Source organism: Convolutriloba macropyga, chromosome 1, assembly GCF_964194025.1.
Source record: "Convolutriloba macropyga chromosome 1, txConMacr16.3, whole genome shotgun sequence".
NCBI classification, from domain to species: domain Eukaryota; kingdom Metazoa; phylum Xenacoelomorpha; order Acoela; family Convolutidae; genus Convolutriloba; species Convolutriloba macropyga.
The window spans coordinates 72,881,927-72,904,885 of record NC_134468.1 but is presented as its reverse complement, the minus strand read 5'-3'; the positions used below and the strand labels follow the sequence as shown (position 1 = coordinate 72,904,885).

Sequence of the window (22,959 nt, the reverse complement as noted above, 5' to 3'; positions counted from 1 at the left end):
AGATATAGATAGAGTAGATAGAGAAAGAAAGAAAGAGAGAATTAGAATGAGTGCTTTTAATGTTAGCAAACATTTTAGACAAAAAAAGAGTAGAACGAGATAACAGAGCTTCGCTATTTTTAGATGAATGGTGTTTTGTACAAAACATTTTGAAAACCGACAACAAAAACGGATTGTAAAAGAGTTGCTTTTAACTAACAAATTATTTAGCTCACTTCATTCAAGCACAGACAGATGTCATTTTTTGAGTTTGTAGATTAAAAAATTGATCAATGCCATATCTAATCTTAAATGTCGCTTCAGCAAGCCTAATAAGCTTCCAATATTTCTTTTTTGCTGTTGCAATATTTGCTTATTCGAATATGTTTTGTATTTTTCATGGGATGCTCCTCTTTTGAATATTTTAATTTTTCTATCTCAAAATAGAAAGTAAGCTCGAAAGATTTTCAGGAGACAGAATTTTTAAATTTATATCAAAAGGTTTACATGTTCAATTGATGTTTGTGTTTGTTTTGTTTATTTTCTTGTGCTTTAGTTTGTAAATGCTACAAAAAAATTTTCAAATAGAATAGGTGACTCAAAATATATTCATTTGATCTGGTCTATACAAAAAAAATCACCGTTTACCCTTTAGATGAAAAATTAATCATAATTAATGAGAAACAGTAAGCCAAATATGCATTTTGACATAGAAACGAGGTAACTTTAGTGACCAATAGCGTGTCTCATGAAGATTTTACAAGCGAGTGTTTAAGAAACTTTAGATATAATTCAATGGTCAAAGTTCAAGTTTGCGAAACGCAGACAAAATCAGATGATTTAAAGTTAAAGGGAGCGAAGATTGGCATTCAAATGACCACTATGATGCTCAAGTGCATGTATGTGGCATTTTTCGAACGGGCGACAATTTCTAATTTTTGGGACAGTCTATACTTCAAGAGAAGGCGCACCTAAAAATTTTGGTATTTGTAAAAAGTTGATGTTTTCGTAAGCAAAAACTGACCGTGCATTATTTAGAAATCAAATTTTCCTTGATTATTTTTAAATGGTAAGCCAAAAAATAATTCTTCTGACCGGCAAGTTGAGTAACTTTAGTGAAGTACTCCAAGTGACATCTAACCTGAAGGTGCTGTAAGGGTGTATAATCCAGGGTGACTCCTCCTCACATCTTTTCCTCTCCTTCAAAACTGCCTTCTTGCTCCCGAACAACTTGAGAGCCAACCGGTTTTCAGTGGGCTGAATGAAATGTCTCACTGATGACTTGATTTTCCTCACATGGTTCGCAAATATAGGCTGCTTTGGCATTTCGACCTTGGAAGTGTTTGGATCCCAGTAGTTGTTGATTGAGACGGCGGTGCCTAGGAGTTCTGCCGTTTCGTACGTCAAACTTGCAATCGTATTCGCGTGTTTTAGCCTTGGTTTACCTGTCAATAACGGCTTGTTTGGCTTTGTTAAGTCTACACTGTTGCGACCTGAGCAGACATTTCGCACGGGGCCATTTTGACTGAACGAATTCAAAGATGTTTGGGATTTGCTGGACTTCTTGAAACTTGTTTGGCGCTTGTGGGGGTAAAAGTCTGTGTATGCGTTTGCAGCTATGAAGTCCTGCTCGAGACAGGTCCTAACTGAGGCACTGCGCCCAATGTTGCTGATCCTAGGAACTCTCGATATGGACTGGTTTGGTCTGGAAGGCGCGTAATCAACAGTCGCTTGAACTTTCAGCGGTGGTCGACCGGTTGAACTAAACGAGGAAAAGTTTGGAGAAAGTTTAAGGTCCTCGCACGTCCTTGAATTATGGAATCTTTCCTTTAAGCTACTTTTTCGTCCCCGGTTTGAGGTAGTTACCGATGGCGGTGTTCCGATTAGTTTGGGGTGATTGTGAAAACTTTCTGAGGAGTCGCCGAATGATTGTTTAGAGCCGCGAGGGGCGTCCGAACATGACTTAAGTCTGACGTTTGAGCTGTATGCTGAGTTCTGGGCGGAATTCGATTCAAAATCTGCCATAATTCTTGTTTGTTTTTCACAAGTATTCGGTATTCCCTTTAATCTGTTCAAACTAACGTACAAATCAAATTCTTTGGACAGAATTTGTTCAAACCAGATTGTAAGCAATGTGTATTAATCGTTTGAAATAACACGAGGCTCTTGCCAAATTTAACAAGCCGTCAATTGCAAGTTTAAAGAAGGAGCTAAATTGCTTCCAGTTTTGGTTCCAAAAAATCCAGCCACTTATTATGGGAAGCAGGAACTGAAGCTTGGGGGCATGGCATATCGTTCGTAATGTAAAGCGAACTTATAGCCCCAAGTTTGACTTATTGGTGCATGATATTGCTAATAAATTTTAACTTATAACCATGAGGACAAATTCTCTAGTTATAATAAAAGTTACAGAATAAACAAGTTGAAATAGGAAACGCCAAAGGGCAATACACACGTGAACAGATCATAATCTTGGATATAAACAAAAGCTTACTAAGAAATGACTCTTTAAAATTTTAATTTAGACAAAATCTGGAACTGGTTTAGATTCGTACAGACAAAATAACCGTCAGATCTTTAATTTGTAAATGACAGATGGCGTGATTGGCGTGTGAAACATAACCAAGTAATAAAAAGATTAAATAATAATTTGAGTGAACAATTTAACACATCAGGTCTGTCAAAAATTGTCCTACAAACGGTAAAGAAACCTTGAAACGTGTGCCTTGTTGAACTTACCTGGCTTCGGAAAGTAAAGGAAAAGAAGGACCGCTTTGTTTGGCAGTAATGAAATTTAACAAAAAATATATACTTTCATCGGAAGCTGAATCAAAGCCCAAGAGGTATAACCCCAAAAAGAGAACAATGATGTCTTTTTGTTCAATAGAAGTTACAATTTTTCCTTAAAAGTTGTCTCTTTTCTTTGAAGCGGTCTCAAAAGAGCGGAATGATAGACGAGAGGATTCAATTTCCAAAAAAATCTATGCTCTTTTCTATTCGCTCTATTTTGAAAAATTCTTTCTAAGACCAAAAAGTGTTTATTTATTTATAATTGAGTAAATAGAGAATTGTATTACTTTGCTTTAATCAAATTCTTAATTCCTCAAAAAAGAACAACCAACGCCAACCGAGTAACGATTTTGCTTGAAATTGTACGACTGCCATTTGATTTGAGCCTGGGAAAATGGGAAAATTAGAAAAAAAAATTAAGCGTCATAAAGGTAGAAAATAAAAATAATATAGTGGTGTGTATATGTGGTTTATATTATCTAGTGTGTCTTTATTTGTACATACCCTCTGCAAATGAACAAGCTTAAAAATTATATTTCAGCTCTTATTTCACGTTTGTTTCTTTCTGGTGAAATCAAAAAATCGAACAACACGAACGCTAATAAGGATTTTGTTAACATAATATAGCAGTCCCATTAATTAACGCTACAAAAATAACGCAACAAAATATTACAGCAAATTAATTCAAACAGTTTTATTCTCAAATGGGGCGTATTATAAAGAATGTGCGGTTGCATAATATGATTATTTTATAAAAGTAAATTTATCTTGTTCAAAGATGGACAAATTTAAGATTTATTGGCGCTGTTGAAAACTCTCTATAAAATGTAAAAAAAGATGCTGTATGATTGCGTTCACTGAAAACAAGTGGACTATCCAAACAAAATCTTTTTTTGGTCTTTGTTTACTTTGAAAAGTTTTCACGTTTTATTGATAGATTTATGAGGAAAAACTGCGTGTGAACAATAGGAAAAGGCAAAATAACATGCTGTGACGTTTAGCAAAATGTAGGATGTCTTTTTGGTGGTTTTCAAAATAACGTAAGACATTAATTTCAAATTCAGAGACGTATTAAAAATTGATGGTTGAAGTCTATGTGTAGCGACTAAGTTGGTCGGTCTATGTTGGTTTGAAAGGTAACACACAAAACTCACTCAAAAAAAAAAAGTGGAACAGACATCAATAATTCTCTCTAAACTTTTATCTCAGCATTTTGCTCAAGTTAAAAGCACAGTACTGATCAATTTGCTTTGCAACGAAGTCGAAAGATTAAAGGGTTGACAAGGTTCATTTCAGTTTACACAAAAAGGTCTCACTTTTTATCAATTTTTTTTAAAAAAAAATGTATTTATTTACAAATAAAGAGGTTGCGATAAATTTTGTCTGAGAAGTATACAGTTTAGCTGTGCTGATAAGATAGATTGTAAATCAATATCCGGATTTTGGCAGCTTATAAAATATCTAAAAATAGCCAGACAAAATTGCCGGCTACCTTTTGACAAAAATAACAGTGGTCATATGAAAATTGAAGGTTTATTTTTTGTTTGTAGTCAACAATGAAAAGAATGGTTAGCCATTGTTATGTATTGCAATAAAAGTTTGATTGTATGAATATAAAGAAAGAAGCTACAATTTAAATAGAGCCTGCCCGGAGTGTAATTTATTGCTCAAGAGAATAAAGGAGTATATATGTTTCCTTATCAGAAGGAGTTTTCCCTATTAATCAATAAATTACGGGAATAGGAGGATGAAGGAAGGTGCAGGGTGAAACAAAGGGGAAGGGTGAACTGGGCTGGGCTAATAGGGTGAGTTAACTTAGCCGAGCAACTCACTTAGCCTAATTGTCAGTGAATTTCAACCCAGGCTGAAGTCGTGGGTCATGGCCGACTACGAAAAAACACACACGGGACATGGGATTATGGCACTTTTTTATGCTGATCAGGACCCCAGTCAACGTCTGCCAATCAACAGTTCTCGGCCGACTATCAAGGTAATTTTGAACCATAAAATCTTAGTCTTTATAATGAAATGCAAAGAAAAACAAGTTATTTTTTAATGAGCAAATAATCATTTAGACATTGCGATTGAAAGTTGTTCCACCAGCTTACTAAATACTGCAAATCAATTACAAAAAAATTTGCAATCTTGCATAAAAAAACCAAAGCTCATAACAAAATAACAATTTGATTACAAATTTTTTACTGGGATATTGCATTTTTGCTAAAAGAGACTTGCTATCCATAAATTGAAAAAAATCAGACGCTGCAGACTATTTTAAACATTTTGCATTCTAAAAACGGAAATACTATAAAGCTGGCCAACTATATATACTTTCCTAGCAAATACAATATATTGACAAAGTAAGCCAATATTTGACAGGGAAGCAGAGAATTTGATGAATTAGGAAGAGGGCTCGGGTGTCTTAATTATTCAGGCCACCCTAAGAGGGGGACTCCTGGTATGTGGGTATGGCTATATAGAACGTGTACTACCATAATAGCTACCTGACAAGAACTGGGAACACATTTCAATAATAGTTACAAATACAAATCATGACTAGCCAATTATTTTTGACAGATTATTTGACTATAACTGATTCTGCAAAGCATTGTCTTGCTTCCTCTACAATTTCCCTCTCATGGGAGAAACGTTAAAATCACTTTAAGATGGGTTACATTTGATATTTTTATATGCTTTTGCAGCAATGCCTGTTGTTTTTTGCTCTGTTTCTGCAATTGAAAACAAAGTGACTTTGTTTTGCGTATGCAAAAAGATATTTTTATCAAAATTTTGTTAACTGATATAAGGAAAAAGCATTCTTTAAAAAATGGAAAAAAATACAAGATTTCATGAGAAAAATCTTCTCATTTGTTTAAATGGGCGAGTTCATCAATTTTTGACGATTTAATCAGAAATCATATATTTAAATATTTTTCTTTAAAGCCTCGTTCGGCTAATTAAACGAATGAGATTCCACTTCTCAGAACCTGAGGATACGGGTTGTCTTCAAGTTGGAAATCGGGTGATGCAGATATATGTATCTATACCTCTCTGGACGGTCAAATCGGATAGCCTACACAACACCGCTTATTTAACCGGCGGCAGCTTAGAGGCGGTGGTTGTGTTGGCGACGACCACCGAGGGCTGGATTTAAATTGGGTCACAGGATGCAATATTAATGCATCTCATCAGGGTCTATTAATGCACCCAAGTTGCAGAGAGCGGAAATCAGCCTATATTGCATAAATAGGGACAACCACTGTCTAGCCTAGACGCCTTCCTCCTCCCCTCCTCCGCCCATTTCATTAGAAAAGTTGCCCTAATATTATTACAGATTCCAAGTTAAGTACTCCCTGCATACTGATTGGGTATCCAATAATATATATTGCAAAATTTTGGTCCGCTCAGGTAGCAAATAGGGTCACCTGAACCAGGAAAGTTTTCACGCAGCAATTGTGATCGTGGTCAGCCCACTTTACAGTGACGTCAGAAAAGTTTGAATTGGCGACCTTTATTGAACTGAATTTGTTCTAATTAATTTCTTATCAAAACAGGCATTTCGGTATAATCAAAACGGCAGTTAGTTTGAAGAAAGAATTAGACTTCAAAAAAAAGAAACAGATAAAAAACTTAGAACTAAGCACAACGAAGAAACTTCATTCTGTAAACATTTTATGTTGAGCGTCTCTGAGTATAAAATTTGTCTGTGTGATTATCATCATCCAAATGACATCAAGCCTTAACAAAATTTTCTGGACTATTCTTTATGAACAAAATGATCTTTTTGATTTTTCGTCTTAAAAAATCACCAACCTGCAATTAAGTTACTCCTTCAATTTTTCCTTTCCGCAACTATTTTTTCTAAACGAAATGTTAGTGATTTGTTGAGTATATTTAAACTGATTAGCTAAGTTTTTCAATTTTACAGTTTGCAATCGTTTGAAGATCTGACTCAAAATAAAAACATTCACCAACTTTGGGCAATAAACTAATAGTAACAAGGGTGAGAAAATTACATAACAAATTTCTTCAAATGGATGAAAGTCTCATCAAATCAATGATGTCTGTTGAAACAATCAGATAGAAAAGCTGGTTCATGAATATAAGGATGACTATATTCTAGGTGGCAGCGAGTTGATAAATGTTTTTTGGTAGTTGGTGGTTTTCTCGTGGTCTTTTTAAATATACTTTTTTTAATTATAGACACTGACTAACTTGATGTTCTTGGGAAAAAGCAATTTTTATGGTGAGGTTGTCAATGATAGAAAAAAAACTGATAAAGCTCAAATGTGTTCTGAGGAGGCAACACTCTGACAGGTCCATTGACCTATTTGATGTTCTCTCCAAAAACATATATCTTCTTGATTGTAAATTAATTGTGTAACCATTAAGTGAATTACTCGATATGTATTTGGAAAAATTCATTATTATTATTATTATTATTATTTGGTAAATTTGTAAAAAATCAGTTGCACTTCGTTTAAAAAAGACGCATAATTGCAAATTTACACAGCAAATAAACCAAGTATAATTATAAAAAGTCTGCGGGTGACCGGAGAGCCATCTTTAAATAGCCGCTGAATAACCGACCGGAAAAGCGCAGCATTTTCGTTTTACATTCGTTGTATTTGAATGGTGCATTTTTTTACCAGATCAATGATATTCTCTAAAAAAAGAAATTCAGGAGCTATTGAAGTTATTCAAATTGTAATCTAATTAATTGTAGTGTGTTTTGGAAAACCATTTCTCCTCCAAACTTTCAATCAATAAAATTAGAAAACAACATTTTTTCGTTAAAAATGTCGAGCATTTTATAGGCTTGAATACGTTTTTATCAAGCAAACTTTACAAACTGTTTTGATATAAAATGTTGCAACTCATTGTGACGTTTCATTTTTCTACGGAGCAAAAACGTTTGCAATGTTTTTTTTTCATGTAACGATATCTTTTTTCTATGCAATTTTTTTCATTTTTTAAAAAGTTTTTCTGCTTTCTGTAATCACTCTGTCAATCACTAATGCATTAGGTTTGTTTTTGCTGAATACATAAGTTGTTGCAATGGAATTTTGTTATGAAATTTGACTTTTTGTCATAATTATATCATAAACTGGTTATTACAATTTTTATCAAACAACTGTTGATACTGGCGCTCGAAAAATGCCATGTCAGGATGATCTCGCATGGAACAGTCGGCAAATTTTGTTGAAATCAATGCTTTTAAAATTTATTCGGGAACTTCCTCTCATTTTGTTTAGTTTCAGAATCCTAAAAATACTATTAATCTAACATAGAACTCGCGGTGTTGTACAATATTTTCAGTTATTGACCTGTGGGACAGATGTCGCAAAAAAGACAAATTATTATTTTATCTGCAAACGAAAAATCCGACCTATTCAGACAAGAACGGCGCTTGAGTTAACAAGCACGTAAAATTTTTTGGATGTTTATTATCTCTTTTCATAGCTGTAACCAGCAGTTTTTGCTAAAGAAAAAAATCTGGTGTTCTATGATCTCTGTTCATAGTTGTAATTAACAGTTTTGTCAATTCAAACTGTTTAACTCTAGAGTAAACAATTAGAAAAAAAACAAGGAAAATGAACATTTTGAAATACAGTGAGGCAGTAATTTAATTTAAATACCAAGTTTCGCAATAATTGTTCTATCGAAAATTCACTTATGTTCATTAAAGTTTCTGAAATATCTAAAGGTACTGAAATTACTGGTGCCAGTGACAAACAGGACCCTGAGTAAAATTTCCAAAATCTTTCCTTCAGAAATCGTAAAAATTGCGTGCTTCATACAGTTTAAGCACTGTGATCCGGGTTAAAGATCGGCGCTGAAAAACATGCAATTTAAATTTAAAAGAAAAGACCGAAGACCGGATGAAATAATTCATCCGTGTTATAAGATCCCCCATGTTTTAAGATAAGCGTTATAGGTTTTCGCTGTGACAGTGTTAGTGACAGTGGCTGTGAGGTAAGTCATTGCAACTTTACTGACAATTGGGAATATTTGCAACTGATGTTTGCAGGAATTTGATGACACGCGAGAAAGGTGGATATATTTGTGTCACTTTTGTTCGGTAATTTGCGTCACTAACATCCACGCTAGAGTAACTACTTTCCGCGATTAAAACGCCATTAATTTCCGCAGTTTTAAAGCCTTTGTCACTATTATCCGAATCGCTATTGTCCGCAATATTAATATCAGCTTGTCCGCAGCTTTTAAAGATCAGCGCTGAAGAATAGTTCTGATTAGACGAGTAGATCTTAGAGGATCTTAAAAAAATTCTGAGGTCTATTGGTATTGATCTACTCTTCTACTAAGAAGCTTGCAAAACACGAAGCAAATGAAGAACATTATTTCAGCCTGAATTCTGTTTTCTCTTTCAATTTCAAATGGAATTATTCATAAGCGCTGATCTTTAAAAGCTGCGGACACGCTGATATTAATGTTGCGGACAATAGCGATTTAGATAATAGCGACAAAGGCTTTAAAACTGTGAAAATTAATGGCGTTATTATCGCGGAGAGTAGTTACTCTAGCGCGGATGTTATTGACGCAAATTTCCGAACAATAGTGACACAAATATGTCCGCCTCTCTCGTGTCATCAAATTCCTGCAGTCATCAGTGGCAAATATTTCCAATTGTGAGTAAGTTTGCATTGGTTTACCTCACTGTCACTGTCACTAACACTGTCACAACGAAAGCCTATAACGCTTGTCTTACAAAATGGGGGAGCAGAGAATGCTGTCATTAGCAAGCAAATTTGTTTGCTCAAAATGTAGGATTGGTGACGTAATGATTAAGATTGTCTTCAGTACAGCAGTTTTGCCACTACTTCTACTGATCGCGCAGTATTTTAATGACTTTTTAACGAATTGCAGCTTTAGTTGGAGAATACTTTAATTGCAACTTCATCATTCACCGTTCCATAAAAGTTCATCACAACCTCGAAAATGCTGGTATTTTAGAGATTAATAGAATTTTTTTAAATTTTTTAACTTGTGGCACTTTGACTGGGGCGCAAACCTTTAAAAATGTTTTTAAAAACAATCGCGAGTCCCCATCCCCAAGAAATACAACAAATTAATTAAAACTTACAAAATTGGGGGGTTTAAAAGTGATTGTTGATCCTGAAAAGTTGTTGCTATTTATTGGAAACATAGAACAACAAAACTTCCAACCAAATTTTCTAACATGTTTCATTTTTCGTCTTGATGTAACACAAAAGCTAACTTGATAGCACATAACAACGTCACTCCATAGGTGCACTTTTACGTCATTCAATATAAATAAGTTGCTCTTCCACTTGTGATACTATTGGCAGGAACAAGAATCGCATGAAATTCTATTTGACGTCAAAGTGACTTTTTATAGACTTGTGCTCCCCTGAGGGGAAACGGTACAAGGCTGCGCGTTCATAACTAATTCTCAATTAATACTTCAGTACTGCTTCTCTGTTGCAAAATATAAATGGCAACGCTCAGTCTAGACTCTATCTTATACCTGTCAAGTATTTGAATGATCGAACAGTTTGCTCTCATGTGATGAAAAAGAAGTACTTGAATAAGGGAACAAGACACATCAGCTAAGAGACTTCAAAAAATTTTGATTCAAATTTAAAGAGATTTTTTATTAGTTATGCATGGAGATACAATAATAGTAATAAGTAGCATATGGCAATGCAAAATTATTCCTCGAGAAGAGTTTTAATCGTTATGAGTTCCCCTCGGTCAGAAATACCATAAAGAAAACTTTTAAAAATTGTATGTCCATACGTAGAAAAAAGTCTGAAGGAAATTAGGAATCTCTTTTCGCAACTCTGCGTTTCGGAGAGTCATCTTGCAAGATCTTGCAAGAACCTTTCAGGAATTTTGCAAGATGATACCTAGCGTTGCAAGATTGTTGCCACATTCCCTAGACGAACTCCAAATGTTATAGTGTATGATCTTGCAAGATTCTTGCAAATACACCTTATACTGTGTCCTGTGAGATCTTGCGAGAGTATTTCATAACACTGCTCTCTTACAAGAAGAAAGATCCAGACAATTGTCCGTTTCCGAGTGGATGTTCGTTTTCGCTCAGCGATAATATATTATGCTTTTTTTCCACTTTGCTTTTTATTTCCCATCCCCTTTCAGCTACGGTGAAGCACTTTTGTTTTTGTTTGTGTGTTTGGCGCAAGTTCAACTCCATTCTCCTCTCTTTCGCTCCTTTTGGGCACTTCAATCCGACCTTTTTATGCACCCCTATATACATGTTCTTGTCTTTTGCTGATGTTCTTTTTTATATGTTGTTTATGAAAATACCCATCCAGACCATTTTTGCTTGTGAAAATACCCAGGCAGACCGAAATCATCTAAGATCCAGACTTTGGCTCGTTCAAAGTTTCGGTGCGCCAATGTGCTCGTTCAAAAATTCTTATAAAAAGACCCGTCCGGACTAAAAAGCGATATGATCCAGACTTTGGCTCGTTCTTGTTATGAAGAGACTCAGGCAGAACAGAAAAGTTTATGATCCAGACTTTGCCTCTTTCGTGCTTGAGGAAAAGACCGATCTTTGAAAAATGTCCATTTTGAAGACTTTAAAAAAGTTTTCTTCATTGAATAGGCTGTCGATGTAGTTTGTACTTTTTTGTCTTCTATTCTTATGAATTAATTAAAGTATGAACTTCAAAGTTTAGAAAATTGTGATGACAAAAGCTTTTTGAAAAACGTTAAACCACATCAAAAGTACCACAGGGACTACAGGAGAGTTGCAAGGCCCAAAATAACATAGCTCTCAAATGCTTTAGGAGGGACAGTTGTGGACCATAAAATCAGGTAGGAGAGCAAATGAATATGCACTGGGTAGCATTTCTTATCAAATAAACTTGTTCTTTGGGGAAATTGCAATCATTCAGGCAAAAATTTGATCCATTGTTCGTTAAATAGGGTTGTGTGGTGAAGGCTTTTGGTGCAAAAAATATGTTCAATAAAAGTGTATTGTGCAGACTTTAGCTCGACTATGACAAAGTTTTTGGGTAGAACCTGGATTGTGTATGTGGCAGAACGTGACTCGTCTTTGTTGCAGAGTTAGTGCGTCTATGGGGCAGTTTTTAGCTCGTCTATGTTGCAGTGTTGGTGCGTCTATGGGGCAGTTTTTGGCTCGTCTATGTTGCAGAGTTGGTGCGTCTATGGGGCAGTTTTTGGCTCGTCTATGGGGCAGACTTTGGCTCGACCGTAAGTATTGGTGCGTTTATGTTGCTCGTTAAAAAAATCCTCGCCTGTGTATGGTTGAACGCACCATACCCCCTGTGTGCGTTCAAAAACGGTCAGCGCCATAAACGAGGACAAATTATTACCTCGACCTGGTTCAGCTAATGCATCTTTCCCGCCGTTCCTGCAACACGGTTATGTTGCAGGACTCTTTTAAAATGGTTCAATCTGATACAAGACTCTTGCATTATGGACGTTATCTTATAACATCTTCAGGAAGCTTGAAAATATCTTTCAAATTCATGCATTAAGCTGCACGTTTTCGCATGATTCTTACAAAATTGTGCAAAATAGCTGTCCTAAGGACGCTGTTTTTTTTTCAAGATAGGACCGATAAGAGACTCGAAGTCCAGTTGTTTCGTTATTATCTGTGCATTCTTGGGAGTAGCTAGCACCAAATTTTAAGGTCTTACGCTTTCTTTTAGCGTCACCATTCAAACGAGACATATAGAATGTTGTTTAATTCGAAGCAACACATGAACAACAAAAAAGATGGTTTACCAACTTTTAATAATTGCATTTTTTCCGAAAACTCTTCAAGGAGCATTGCTGTTTTATTGTTCCGACACCACTTGTGGGTTTTTTTTGTTCAGACAATTTTGGCCGATCGATATATTCATCTCAGAGAAATATGAGTGGTATCATTAAAAAGCTCGTCCAGCGCAGAATTTGAAACTAAAAAGATTTTTTTTAGTTTCTTTTTTTTCGAGGAGTTCTCGAGGATTGAATTTTTGTGTGAACACGTGAGATTTGTTCACTTATAGTGTAATTTTTCATCAAATTAAGAAAAATTTTTAAAAATTGATTCAAAATTACATTTCACGCCAAAAAAGAATCAAGTTGAGTTCCTAATAAGACCAGTCTGGTCTCATAGGGAAGTTAACTTTAAAAAAAATTCGAATTCTTTTTGAGAGCTCTTTTTTCAGAAAACTTTTCCTTTTTTTTAGTTTTCTTAAGTCACCTAGAGACTAGTCACTTTTCATACCAAGGTTTTGTTTAGGACAAACCTGATTTACGGTCTAATGAAGCCCAATGAACAGGAACTTCGTTTTCAAGGAATCGCTCCTGTTTTTGTTTGGCTTCGACTCTTGAGTTTTCGTAATTTCAAATGAAATTTTGATTTTCTTTTTGAGGTTTTACTAAATTGTTGGAGTGCTATGGCAAAAACTCGTTGACTAAAATGCACTATATGAACTTTAATGAGCATTATGTGAACCTATCTAGAGCTTTGGGTAGACAGTTAATGGCTGTTAAGACCTTTAAAATGATTTTTCGGGAAAATTTTTTAACAATAATAACCGTTCATAAACATATTTTCGTGAATTTTAAGTCAGTTTGAGCAATGACGGGACTCTTTTTTTTCTCCGGCAAACAAAATGAATCGGGTTAGCGGTTTTGTCCTCTTACTATTTGTTATATGACTCCAATGCCACAAGATTTCAAAATTTTTAATAAAATTTTGTGGATATTTTCCTATGATTGGTCTCTCTTGAAATCTTATCACATTATCGTGATATTCATATCTCCCATTGGCTTAGAGAAGAGGTCCAATGGATCAAGGATAAAGTTTTTAGAGAAATGCTTATGTTTTAGAGGGCTTCGACAATTCCTTCGCGCACTTTTCCGCTGAATTTTTTGTTTTTGCCTGTATTTGTTGTTTTTTTCATAGACATAAGATTTATTGTCATTTTGTATTGATTACCTATGCATTCCAAATAAGTTTTTTCCCCCATTGAGAGATAACTGAGCGGATTTATTGATTTCTTTTGAACGATATACAAAATAATGGCTGTTAAGACTTAAGAAATGATTTTTCGAGAGTTTTTTAACATTAAACTAACTTAACCATTAATTTGTGAATTCTAAGTCAGTCCCAGTAATGACCATACCGTTCTTTTCTACTTCAACTAAATTTAGTTTAAGTAGCGGTTTTTGTTCTAACTATTGGCGTTATGACTTCGATGCACGAGTTTTCATAATTTTTTTTTGGATTTTTTTGTAGTAATTTTGATTCTTTTGGAATCTTTACACATTATCCTAATATTGATAGTTTCATTGGCTTAGAGTGGACGTTCAATGGATCAAATACTAAGTTTTCAGAGAAATGCTTATAGTTTAAAGGGCATCGACATTTTCTTCCGTCCTTTTCGACTTTGTTTTTGGTTTCTCCCTGCATTTGTTGTTATTTCCATAGTCATAAGATTTATAGCTGAGCGTATTTATCGACTTTCATTGAATGCTTTTGAATTTAATGTCTGTTAAAACATAAGTATAATTTTTCGAGAAATTTTTCTTAACATTGAACGATCTTATATCGCAAACTATAAGTCAGTCTCAATAATGATCGAATTTTTTTTCTACTTCAACCAAAATTGATCTAATTAGCGGTTTAATAATTGGTGTTAAGATAATTTTTTTAATAATTTTTTTTAATCTCTTGGAAATTTTTTGTAGTATTTTTTGTTCCTTTTGGAATCTTAACACATTATCCTAATTTTGATAGTTTCATTGGCTTAAAACAGACGTTCAATGGGTCGTACATAAAGTTTCCAGAGAAAAACTAATGGTTTAAATGGCTTCGAAACTTTCTCTTCGCTTTTTTCTACTTATTGTTCGGATTTTGCCTGTAATTTTTGTTGTTTTCATTGTCAATGACTTTTTTGTAATGTGTTATTGATGAATTATGGTTGAGAACATCCTCGTAGTTTCATCAAGGCATAACTTAGCGTATTTATTGTTTTCGTTGAAAGTTATTGAATTAAATAGCGTTGATACTAAGAGTTTCATAAAAAAAATTATCGCTGATTTAAAGTATTTGTTCATGTTTGTTGATTGGAGTCGAGATGTTAATAAAGGAATTCCATAGCTGTTAAAAATGAATATAATGAAGCAAAGTTTCTACTGAAAAATTCATTTTTTAATGGCTTCGACATTTTATAGAGAATGGTAAGTTTTTAGAGAATAGTCTTAAAGTTTATAATACCAAACATTTTTAAGATTTTAAGGATTTTCCAATTTTTTCAGTTTTTGTAGTTGTTATCATCAACTTGTAGTTTTGTATCATCCTTGAGAGGTCCCATACAATTCCCCGTTATTTAAAAATTAACTTGTTTTTTGATATTATGAGGTAACTGTTGTTTTGTTTGATTGACAATATGCGTTTTCATAAAAAGTTATGTGTGTGGTGTATTTGAGTTTCTTTTTCTCCTGCTTCAGAACAATCGCGTAATAAGAGTTCCCAATAATTTTCAGATGTGGCTCAGTTGAAACTATTTAATCAATTAGTGTTACTTTAGCAGAATTAGTATAAATATAAATTAAAATAAAATTACATAATTTTCTATAACAGTTAATGTTTTTAGTGGCTTCACTAAATTGTATTTTTCGCAATGTCTTTAATTTGTTGTTCGTAAAGCTGTTCAGCATCTATAGTCCGCTCCTATGGCTTAGTCTAACCAAAGACAGGTCCTATTGGTTTCACTGACTTTTAAGTAAATTTATCAAGAAATATTTCGTTAAATGCTAATGATTTATAAGATTTAAAACTATTTGGGTTGTAGAAGGTTGATTGATTATTGAATTTTGCGTAACCTAGTCTCATTAAAGAAAAACGCCATCTGTTGTGTAGTTAGGAAAAAGTAAATTTGTGTAATAAGAGTTTTGTCTGAAAATTTTGTTTCTTGCTTTTTTGTTTTTGTTTTTTTCTCGTAGTCTTTTCAATGTATATCTCGCTGTAATGAGGCATGGCATTATTTAATTCAATTATTAGTTTGGTTGTGTAATGATTTTTATTTAAAAACTCAAACATGTATTTTTGATAATCTCTTTGTCAAAAATGTAAGTCAATAGTCAGTTAAGTCAAAAATATAGATGAGCACGGGTCGGAACATCATGTGCGAACGCACATTAAGGAGCCTCCTTATCTAATTTAGACTTCTGAATAGTTCTTCAGCTGTTTTAGCTGCACAGAGCTTCCTTTGCTGCATAAACCATGGACAAAATACTTTTCGGAGGTCAATGGGTTTAATTGGGATTTTTAAAAAATAATCAAGATGTATGAAATTTCAAGCCCTTTTCTCACACGGCACAGCGCAATTAGGCAATCTTTTAAACGTTTCTTGAAAATACTTCATGAAAAATTGAACACAGGACATAATACAAATGAAAAATTTTAGTTAATATTTAAAGAAACTTTAGAAATTTTAGTTAATATTTAACATTGAAAGGGTTTAGTGACAGAATTCCCCATGCCCTATTGTAACAGCACAGCATTATTATATGTAAAATTTGATCCAATGGATGGTAGAAACAATTGATTATTATTCACCTGATCTGCAAAACTGGTCCAAAATGATGATGTTTCTGCTTGGAATGGCTACTTGGCTTTAAACGTTCAGCTTTTTGGTGAGCAGGCCATCTTTGACCGCTTTTACACATTTAGGTCTGTCGTACGCGAATGAATTTGCGTACTTGATCTTGAGTCGCGAGTTGTGTTTGTGTTCTATGTCCTACTTGCGCGGCGAGTGCGCTTTACACAATTTCCAAATGAATCCGCTTAGCGAATCGCGTAAGGACTAATTGTTTACTTCACTCGATTTGTAAAGACAGTTAATGAAGAATAAGTTAAATTGAGCAACTGTACGCGAAGTGCAAAACTAAGAGAATGAAGAATAAGGCAACTGGTATTCCAGAAGTCATAACAAAATGTGAACATTAATTTCCCGTTGTGGGAAAATGGGAGCAACAGACTAGCATGTGAAATAATAATGATTTATGCACATGCCCCTCAGGAATAGGTACACTAAAAAAATTAAGTACATCGTATGATAAGTTTACTGCACTAAATTAATTTATGATGTATGACACTTCTCCCGCTTCAAGGAAAATTAGAATTGCATAAAATAAAATTTTAATAACAATATGAATAATAATAATAATAATACTTATTCACCGGTTAAATAGTATCAACAATGTATTTACTGGTTATCATAGCTAGTCATAATTAATAATGTATCAGTTTTAATGTATCAGAGTTTTCACATGTCTTCTTCATCAATGATCAGTTCATTTGAAGTGCTGTGATCGGCTGGCCGTATACGGGGTTCAATCGGAGACACCTGTCCTATGATAGGCGAGGGAAAGTCGTTATGAATCGGTTCAACTCGAGTAGCTGTATCCACAATTGTTTGTATCACTGAAGGTTGAATCGATTCGATGTCGCCTACTCGTCGCTTCCTACGGGGTGGAGCAAAGTTCGGAGGACACGAATTAGTAGAGTCACCTGATGAATCTTCTTTGTCATATCCATAATATTTAGGACTTTTCCTAGTCCGTTTGGTTGTTCGTGTCAGAGTATGGGCTAAAGATGTAGTTGGACTTGAAGGAGATGATACGAGTGCTTCTTGCTGAATATTTGTAGGCGGGGGTGCAATAAGTACTTCTTCAGTTATAATTGGCTGTTCTGGAGCAGCCTCTGGAATTTCGGGTATTACTTGGGGAGCGAAATTGTCCGGAACTTTCGGCATGCGTACTCGCATTGCGCGAGCAATGTTGGATTTATTCGAGGATACGCCACTACCAATTTCTCGTCTTCTGTGTTTCATTTTTCTGTCTCCTTTCTGGATGCGGGTACACTCTTTAATATGGCTAAGTATCTTAGCTTCCGTTGTTTTCTCATGTGTGCGGGGTCCTCTGCGGTTGATGTAGTCTGTTAATTTGGTTTTTCGTTCTTCACGAGTACCAAATTTTGCAATATCGCTATTGCGTACAGTCACTTCCATCTTACCCGGCTCGCGAATGACCGAAGTGTACTGGTCAGTCTTTTGGACTACCGATCCTGGGGCCAACACCTCATACAAGCCGTCCAGATTCTTCTTGGATCTCTTATGAAGGTGCTTCTTTTGGGCAATGTTTAATTGGACGGCGTGTTCTTTCAATGGGAGTGGACGATGTGCTTGCGTGGTACGAAGGAAGCGTGATTCAGTATCCGTTGCTAGCCGTTCGCGATTGGTAGCATCCTTTGTCGCCTTGCACATATTACGTTCGATTTCGTCGTCACTCCGGCTGTTTCCCCAATGATCCTCCGGCAGCAATTCGTTAGGGGTTACAGTTTCTTCATCTAAATAATGATTCAAAATTTTTTCATAACTTAAGTCAGATGATTTGGGTTGAGTACTTATATTACTAAGTGGTGTATTGGCAGTACGCCCGAAGTGAGATTCGAATGGCGAAAGCTTAGTTGTTTTATGTTTACATATGCGAAGCTGGTATATAATTGATTTTAATGCTGCTTTAATGGTGAACGTATTTACTTCTTTATGTGCGTCTTTAATACATGCCAAGCGTTGTTTAATTGTACCAATTAGTCGTTCATTTAAATCTATTGCACGATGATCTATTGTCGGAGCTGGTATAAGTGTGATATTGTTTTTTGTACAAAAATTTTGTACTTGGTTACCTATAAGACAACGGGCTTGATCTATTCTTAAAGAACAAGGAACTCCATGAATTTGTATATAATTATCTAAGAATTTTATGACATTCGAGGCATTTGCATTATCAACTAATTCCGCAGAAGGGTATTTTGAAAATCTATCAATGCATGTTAAAATGTATATTTCATGTTCTTTTTCGTTATTAATGGGCCCTGCAAAATCTATTTGTATTTCTTGGTTTGGAACTATACATGGTGTATGTGCTTTAAATTGTTTTGCGGGAATAACAGATTTTAAGTTTTTACCGATAGCAGTGCAAGATTTGCACTCTATTGCTTTGACAAGCAAATCGCGATTCATGTATGGCCACCAGCAATGCTGAGTCTTACATATCATCCCCCAGCTACCCGGGTGACTTGCATGTAGATCGTCAATGAGGGCCTCTTTGAGTGCATTTGGAATGGCCACCTTCTCGTCCATGCAAACACACCCGCCTGTCACGTGAAGGTCCCGCCAATAACTATGAAGGTATGGGTTGAGGGCCTTCAGTCTTTCTTCATCCCCCCGAATTATGCAGTCTCGCACTTCTTTTAAAACTGCATCCTTACTTGTGAGTGATGCAATGAGACCTTTGCTAAAGACTTTTCCCACCACTCGTTCAAACGACATTACTTGGGGGCTATCCGTTAGTGGGGTACTTAAGTTTGAATGCGAGGAGGATCTGCGTGGCGTACTCGTTGTTGCATTGTCAGTGAATGACACGCGAGGCGAAGCTCTGGTAGATCGAGAGGAGAGTGTTTTCTCCTTGAGAGAAGAAGCTTGTTGACTCATTATTGATGAGAGTTGAGTTTTTTCAATTAGGTTAATTGACAAGGAGGAAGACAACTGAATTTCAGGTTGAGTTTGGGCAAAAAGCACTTGATTTTTGTTTACTAATTGGGCACGTGAGTTATTTAAGGTATTTGAGTGTGGCTTACTAAAAAAGGTAGGAATTTGAGGCTGATTTTTGATTGACAAGCGAGAATTACTTAAAGGAGTAAATTTGGATGCATTTTGGTAAGCGAGTGACGGTTTTCTTGTATTTACTAGTCTTTGAGACTCGATTTGTACAGGAGTAGTTGTAAATGGTAGACTATGTGACGCAGATTTAGAGTGATTTGGGTAATTAGTAACTTGCGTTGCAAAAGAGTCATCTAAGGAATGCATTTTAGTCTTTTGAGTAAATAATAAAGGTTTATGCCAGGCGGGTGTTAAATTGTTAAAGGAATTGCGTACTGGCGGTGCGAGATTGGAGGTGGTATTAATTAAATTAGAAGTGTTAACTTTTGGAGAGGGATATGTGTTAGCGAGTACGAAATCGTTTTGACTGGAATGTACTCGCTGATCATGTACACTAGTACAATTAATACCATTAGTGGAATGGAAAAATAAGTTACGCATTTGATCCGCGAATGATTTATTTTTATGAGTTAAATGTACGTCTGGGGCGTGTGTGCTATACGGATGATTAAATTTAAAAGAGGTTATGTTAGAGTTGTATTTTCGCGCCGCGAGATTTGAACTATTATTTTTTAAGCGAACATGCTGAGCGGGATTTATGTCTAAATTGGAAGTTTGTTTTGAATAGAATTTTGGACTATTATTTCGCGGGGCGAGATTTGAATTAACGTTTTTTTAAGCGTACACGCTGGGCGGGTTTTATGTCTGAAGTAGAAGTTTGTTTTGAATAGTATTTTGAACTATTATTTCGCGAAGCGAGTAAATCAGAAATTTCAGTTTGAGGATTTTGGGCTTCATAATTTATGGTTAAAACTTGTGCTGTAATGGTGGTGGAATTTTTATGTTCTCCATCAATATCAATATATAATTTATGAAGTGAATTAGCTGTGAGATTGTGTTTTTGTTGAAGTAATTGGGCATCATTATGTATAAGTATGCTCGATAATGTTGCAACTAAAAATTCTTCGTCATATTTGGAAACACTTTTTACTGGTTGATATGCATTACGAGATATGTAATCAACTAGGCACATTTTTGCGCCAGGTAAATGCTCTATTGAGAATTGATAAGGCAAGAGACGGTCAACCCACCGTGATAACCTACTATTGTAACTTTTATTTGATCGATGTTCTTTTAAAATGGAAAGTAATGCGCGGTGGTCAGTGATAACGGTGAATTCTTTGCCATACAAATAATTTTTAAAATATTCTATGGACCAAACTACCCCAAGAAGTTCTAATTCGTTAATACTATAACGTTCTTCACTACTGTTTAAAAATCGGGATGCAAAAGATATCGGTTTCCAACCATCAACTGTTAGTTGTTCTAGTGCTGCTCCTAATCCGGAGCGTGAAGCATCACATTTGATTCGCGTTTCAAATTGGGGGTTATAATGCATGTTTTCTGTATGATTTGCTATGCGAATTTTAATTGCATTAAAATGTAGTGTATGAGTGTCAGTCCAAATATATTTAGTGGATTTACGAAGTAGAGGTCTTAACGGGTGGCAAAGTTGAGCTAAATTGGGAATAAATTTACTAATATAGTGGACTGCGCCGAGGAATGAGCGTAATTTTTTAAGTGTATTAGGAGGTTGTAATGACATAATAGATGATGTTTTGGATTCGAGTGGCGAGATCCCAGATTGAGTTATATTATATCCTAACCATGAAATTTGTTGTTTTGCAAAGTGGCATTTCGGAAGATTAATACGAAGGTTATCTGCATCCAACTTTTTAAGACAATCTAGTACAAGTTGAAAGTGATCAGCTTCTGAACCTTTGCTAACAATCAAAATGTCATCTAAGAAAGAAGAATGTATTTTTAAGTCCAATCAGGGTGTAATCCATTGCCTTCTGAAACTCGGCAGGCATGTCTGTAAGACCGTAGAATCCTGTCTTGAATCGATATGTGCCTGTCATGTCACCACTGATAATATTAAAATTACAATGATTAGCAGTTTCAGGGTGTAAATTTAGTTGGCTGTAGGCGTATTTAAGATCAATAGTAGAGAAATATATTTGCTCCGCGGGTTCTGTTTTGTAATTTGTTATTATTTGTGATATCGAATCCATAAGTGTTTCAATATTTGGAATCTGATATTTGTTCTTATGTATTGCTTTGTTAAGAGTTTTAGAATCTAGTGCTAATTTTATGGTTTGATCTCGTTTGACTGTGATTACAATAGGTGAAAAAAAATATTGGTCAGAACAGTTATTCAATTTTTCTATATGTCCCTCTGCAAGAAGTTTTTTAATTTCAGTATTTACTCGTTCTTGCAAATTGATGGGTACTCTTCTACCCTTTTGATATTTTGGCTGGAAATGACGATGAAATTTAGATTTGACAATGTGTATTTTTGAGCGACCAATACGTGTAATAAGTTGAGGGAATTGTTGTGCGATACGTGTTTTGAATGGACATTGAGATGTGATAGTGTTGACCATACTACCTTCCTGTTTTGGGATTTGAGTTACTGATATTCCAAGAGCGTCAAATAGATCTCTTCCCACTAGTGGTTTTAGTCCATCATGGACTACTACAAATTCAGCTTCTTCAAGTTGCCATCCATTGCTCGCAATTGGTGCCTGTATCATACCTATCACGTTTATGGGTTCGTTGGAAAATGTTTTGAGTTCCTGGGGAGGCGCTATCATCAACCAACGAGCAAGGGGAGAATTTTCCACAATTTCCGAATCAAGAGATTCGGGCAAAATACTGCACACACTGCCGGAATCAATGAGAAGTCCAACATGGGTGTTACCAATTTGTAGGATAGTGTTCTTTGGTTCGATCTGAATTGCGTTACTTGCGATGCTGGCGACCATATTGTCATCTGAGCTGTCGTAATCCGATTAGCATTGCGGGTTATAATTCATATTTTGTATGGCATTTACCGTTTGATCAATTGTAGTTTCTTCAACAGAGTTAACATTAGAGCAATTAGATTTGTTTGATGATGATTTCGGTTTTTTGCACACTCGCGAAAAATGGTTTTGGAGGCCACAATTATTGCAAGTCTTGCCTCTCGCAATGCACTTGACTTTATGATTAGCTGACCAAGTTAAACCACAGTTCCTGCATAGTTGGTTTGGTGATCGAGGAAAGCTGGATGTAGTTGGCCGCTGAGTCGGTGGTCGAAAAGATCGCTGAGGAATTATTGCATTAACTTGCGGAGCAGATTGCGAGTTTGTATTTTGTAGTTGGTTTCTTTGGCCTAGTTCCATATTTATGGCCAAACGTAATGCTTGGGCTGGTTCTAAAGTTTCTCGCAACAATTCCCGTTGAATTTCTGGATCTAACATATTTGCAATAAATAAGTCTCTAATGAGGGTGTCTTCTTGACTTCCGAGCTCACAATTTTCAGAAAGTTCTTTAAATTTTCCGAAGAAATGTTCGATAGACTCTCCTCTTGTCTGTTTCGTGGTGAGAAGTACACATCTGTCGAATGTGATGTTGCGCTGACGAATAAATGCTGTTTCCATGATTGTCCAAA

General features: G+C 35.3%; 1 protein-coding gene across 3 annotated transcripts in view; it reads right to left on the bottom strand.

The window, feature by feature from the left end:
- LOC142351294 (uncharacterized) overlaps positions 1-22,959 on the bottom strand; it is a 239,527-nt gene that overhangs the window by 123,506 nt on the left and 93,062 nt on the right. For 2 of the 3 annotated variants that reach the window (XM_075403408.1, XM_075403407.1), the window contains exon 2: positions 1,121-2,671. In XM_075403408.1, the coding sequence (XP_075259523.1) occupies positions 1,121-2,004 (884 nt within the window). In that variant the 5' untranslated portion in view covers positions 2,005-2,671. Of the gene's footprint in view, positions 1-1,120; positions 2,672-3,366; positions 3,410-22,959 lie in introns of those variants that run through there. The other variant, XM_075403409.1, reaches the window with a different exon arrangement.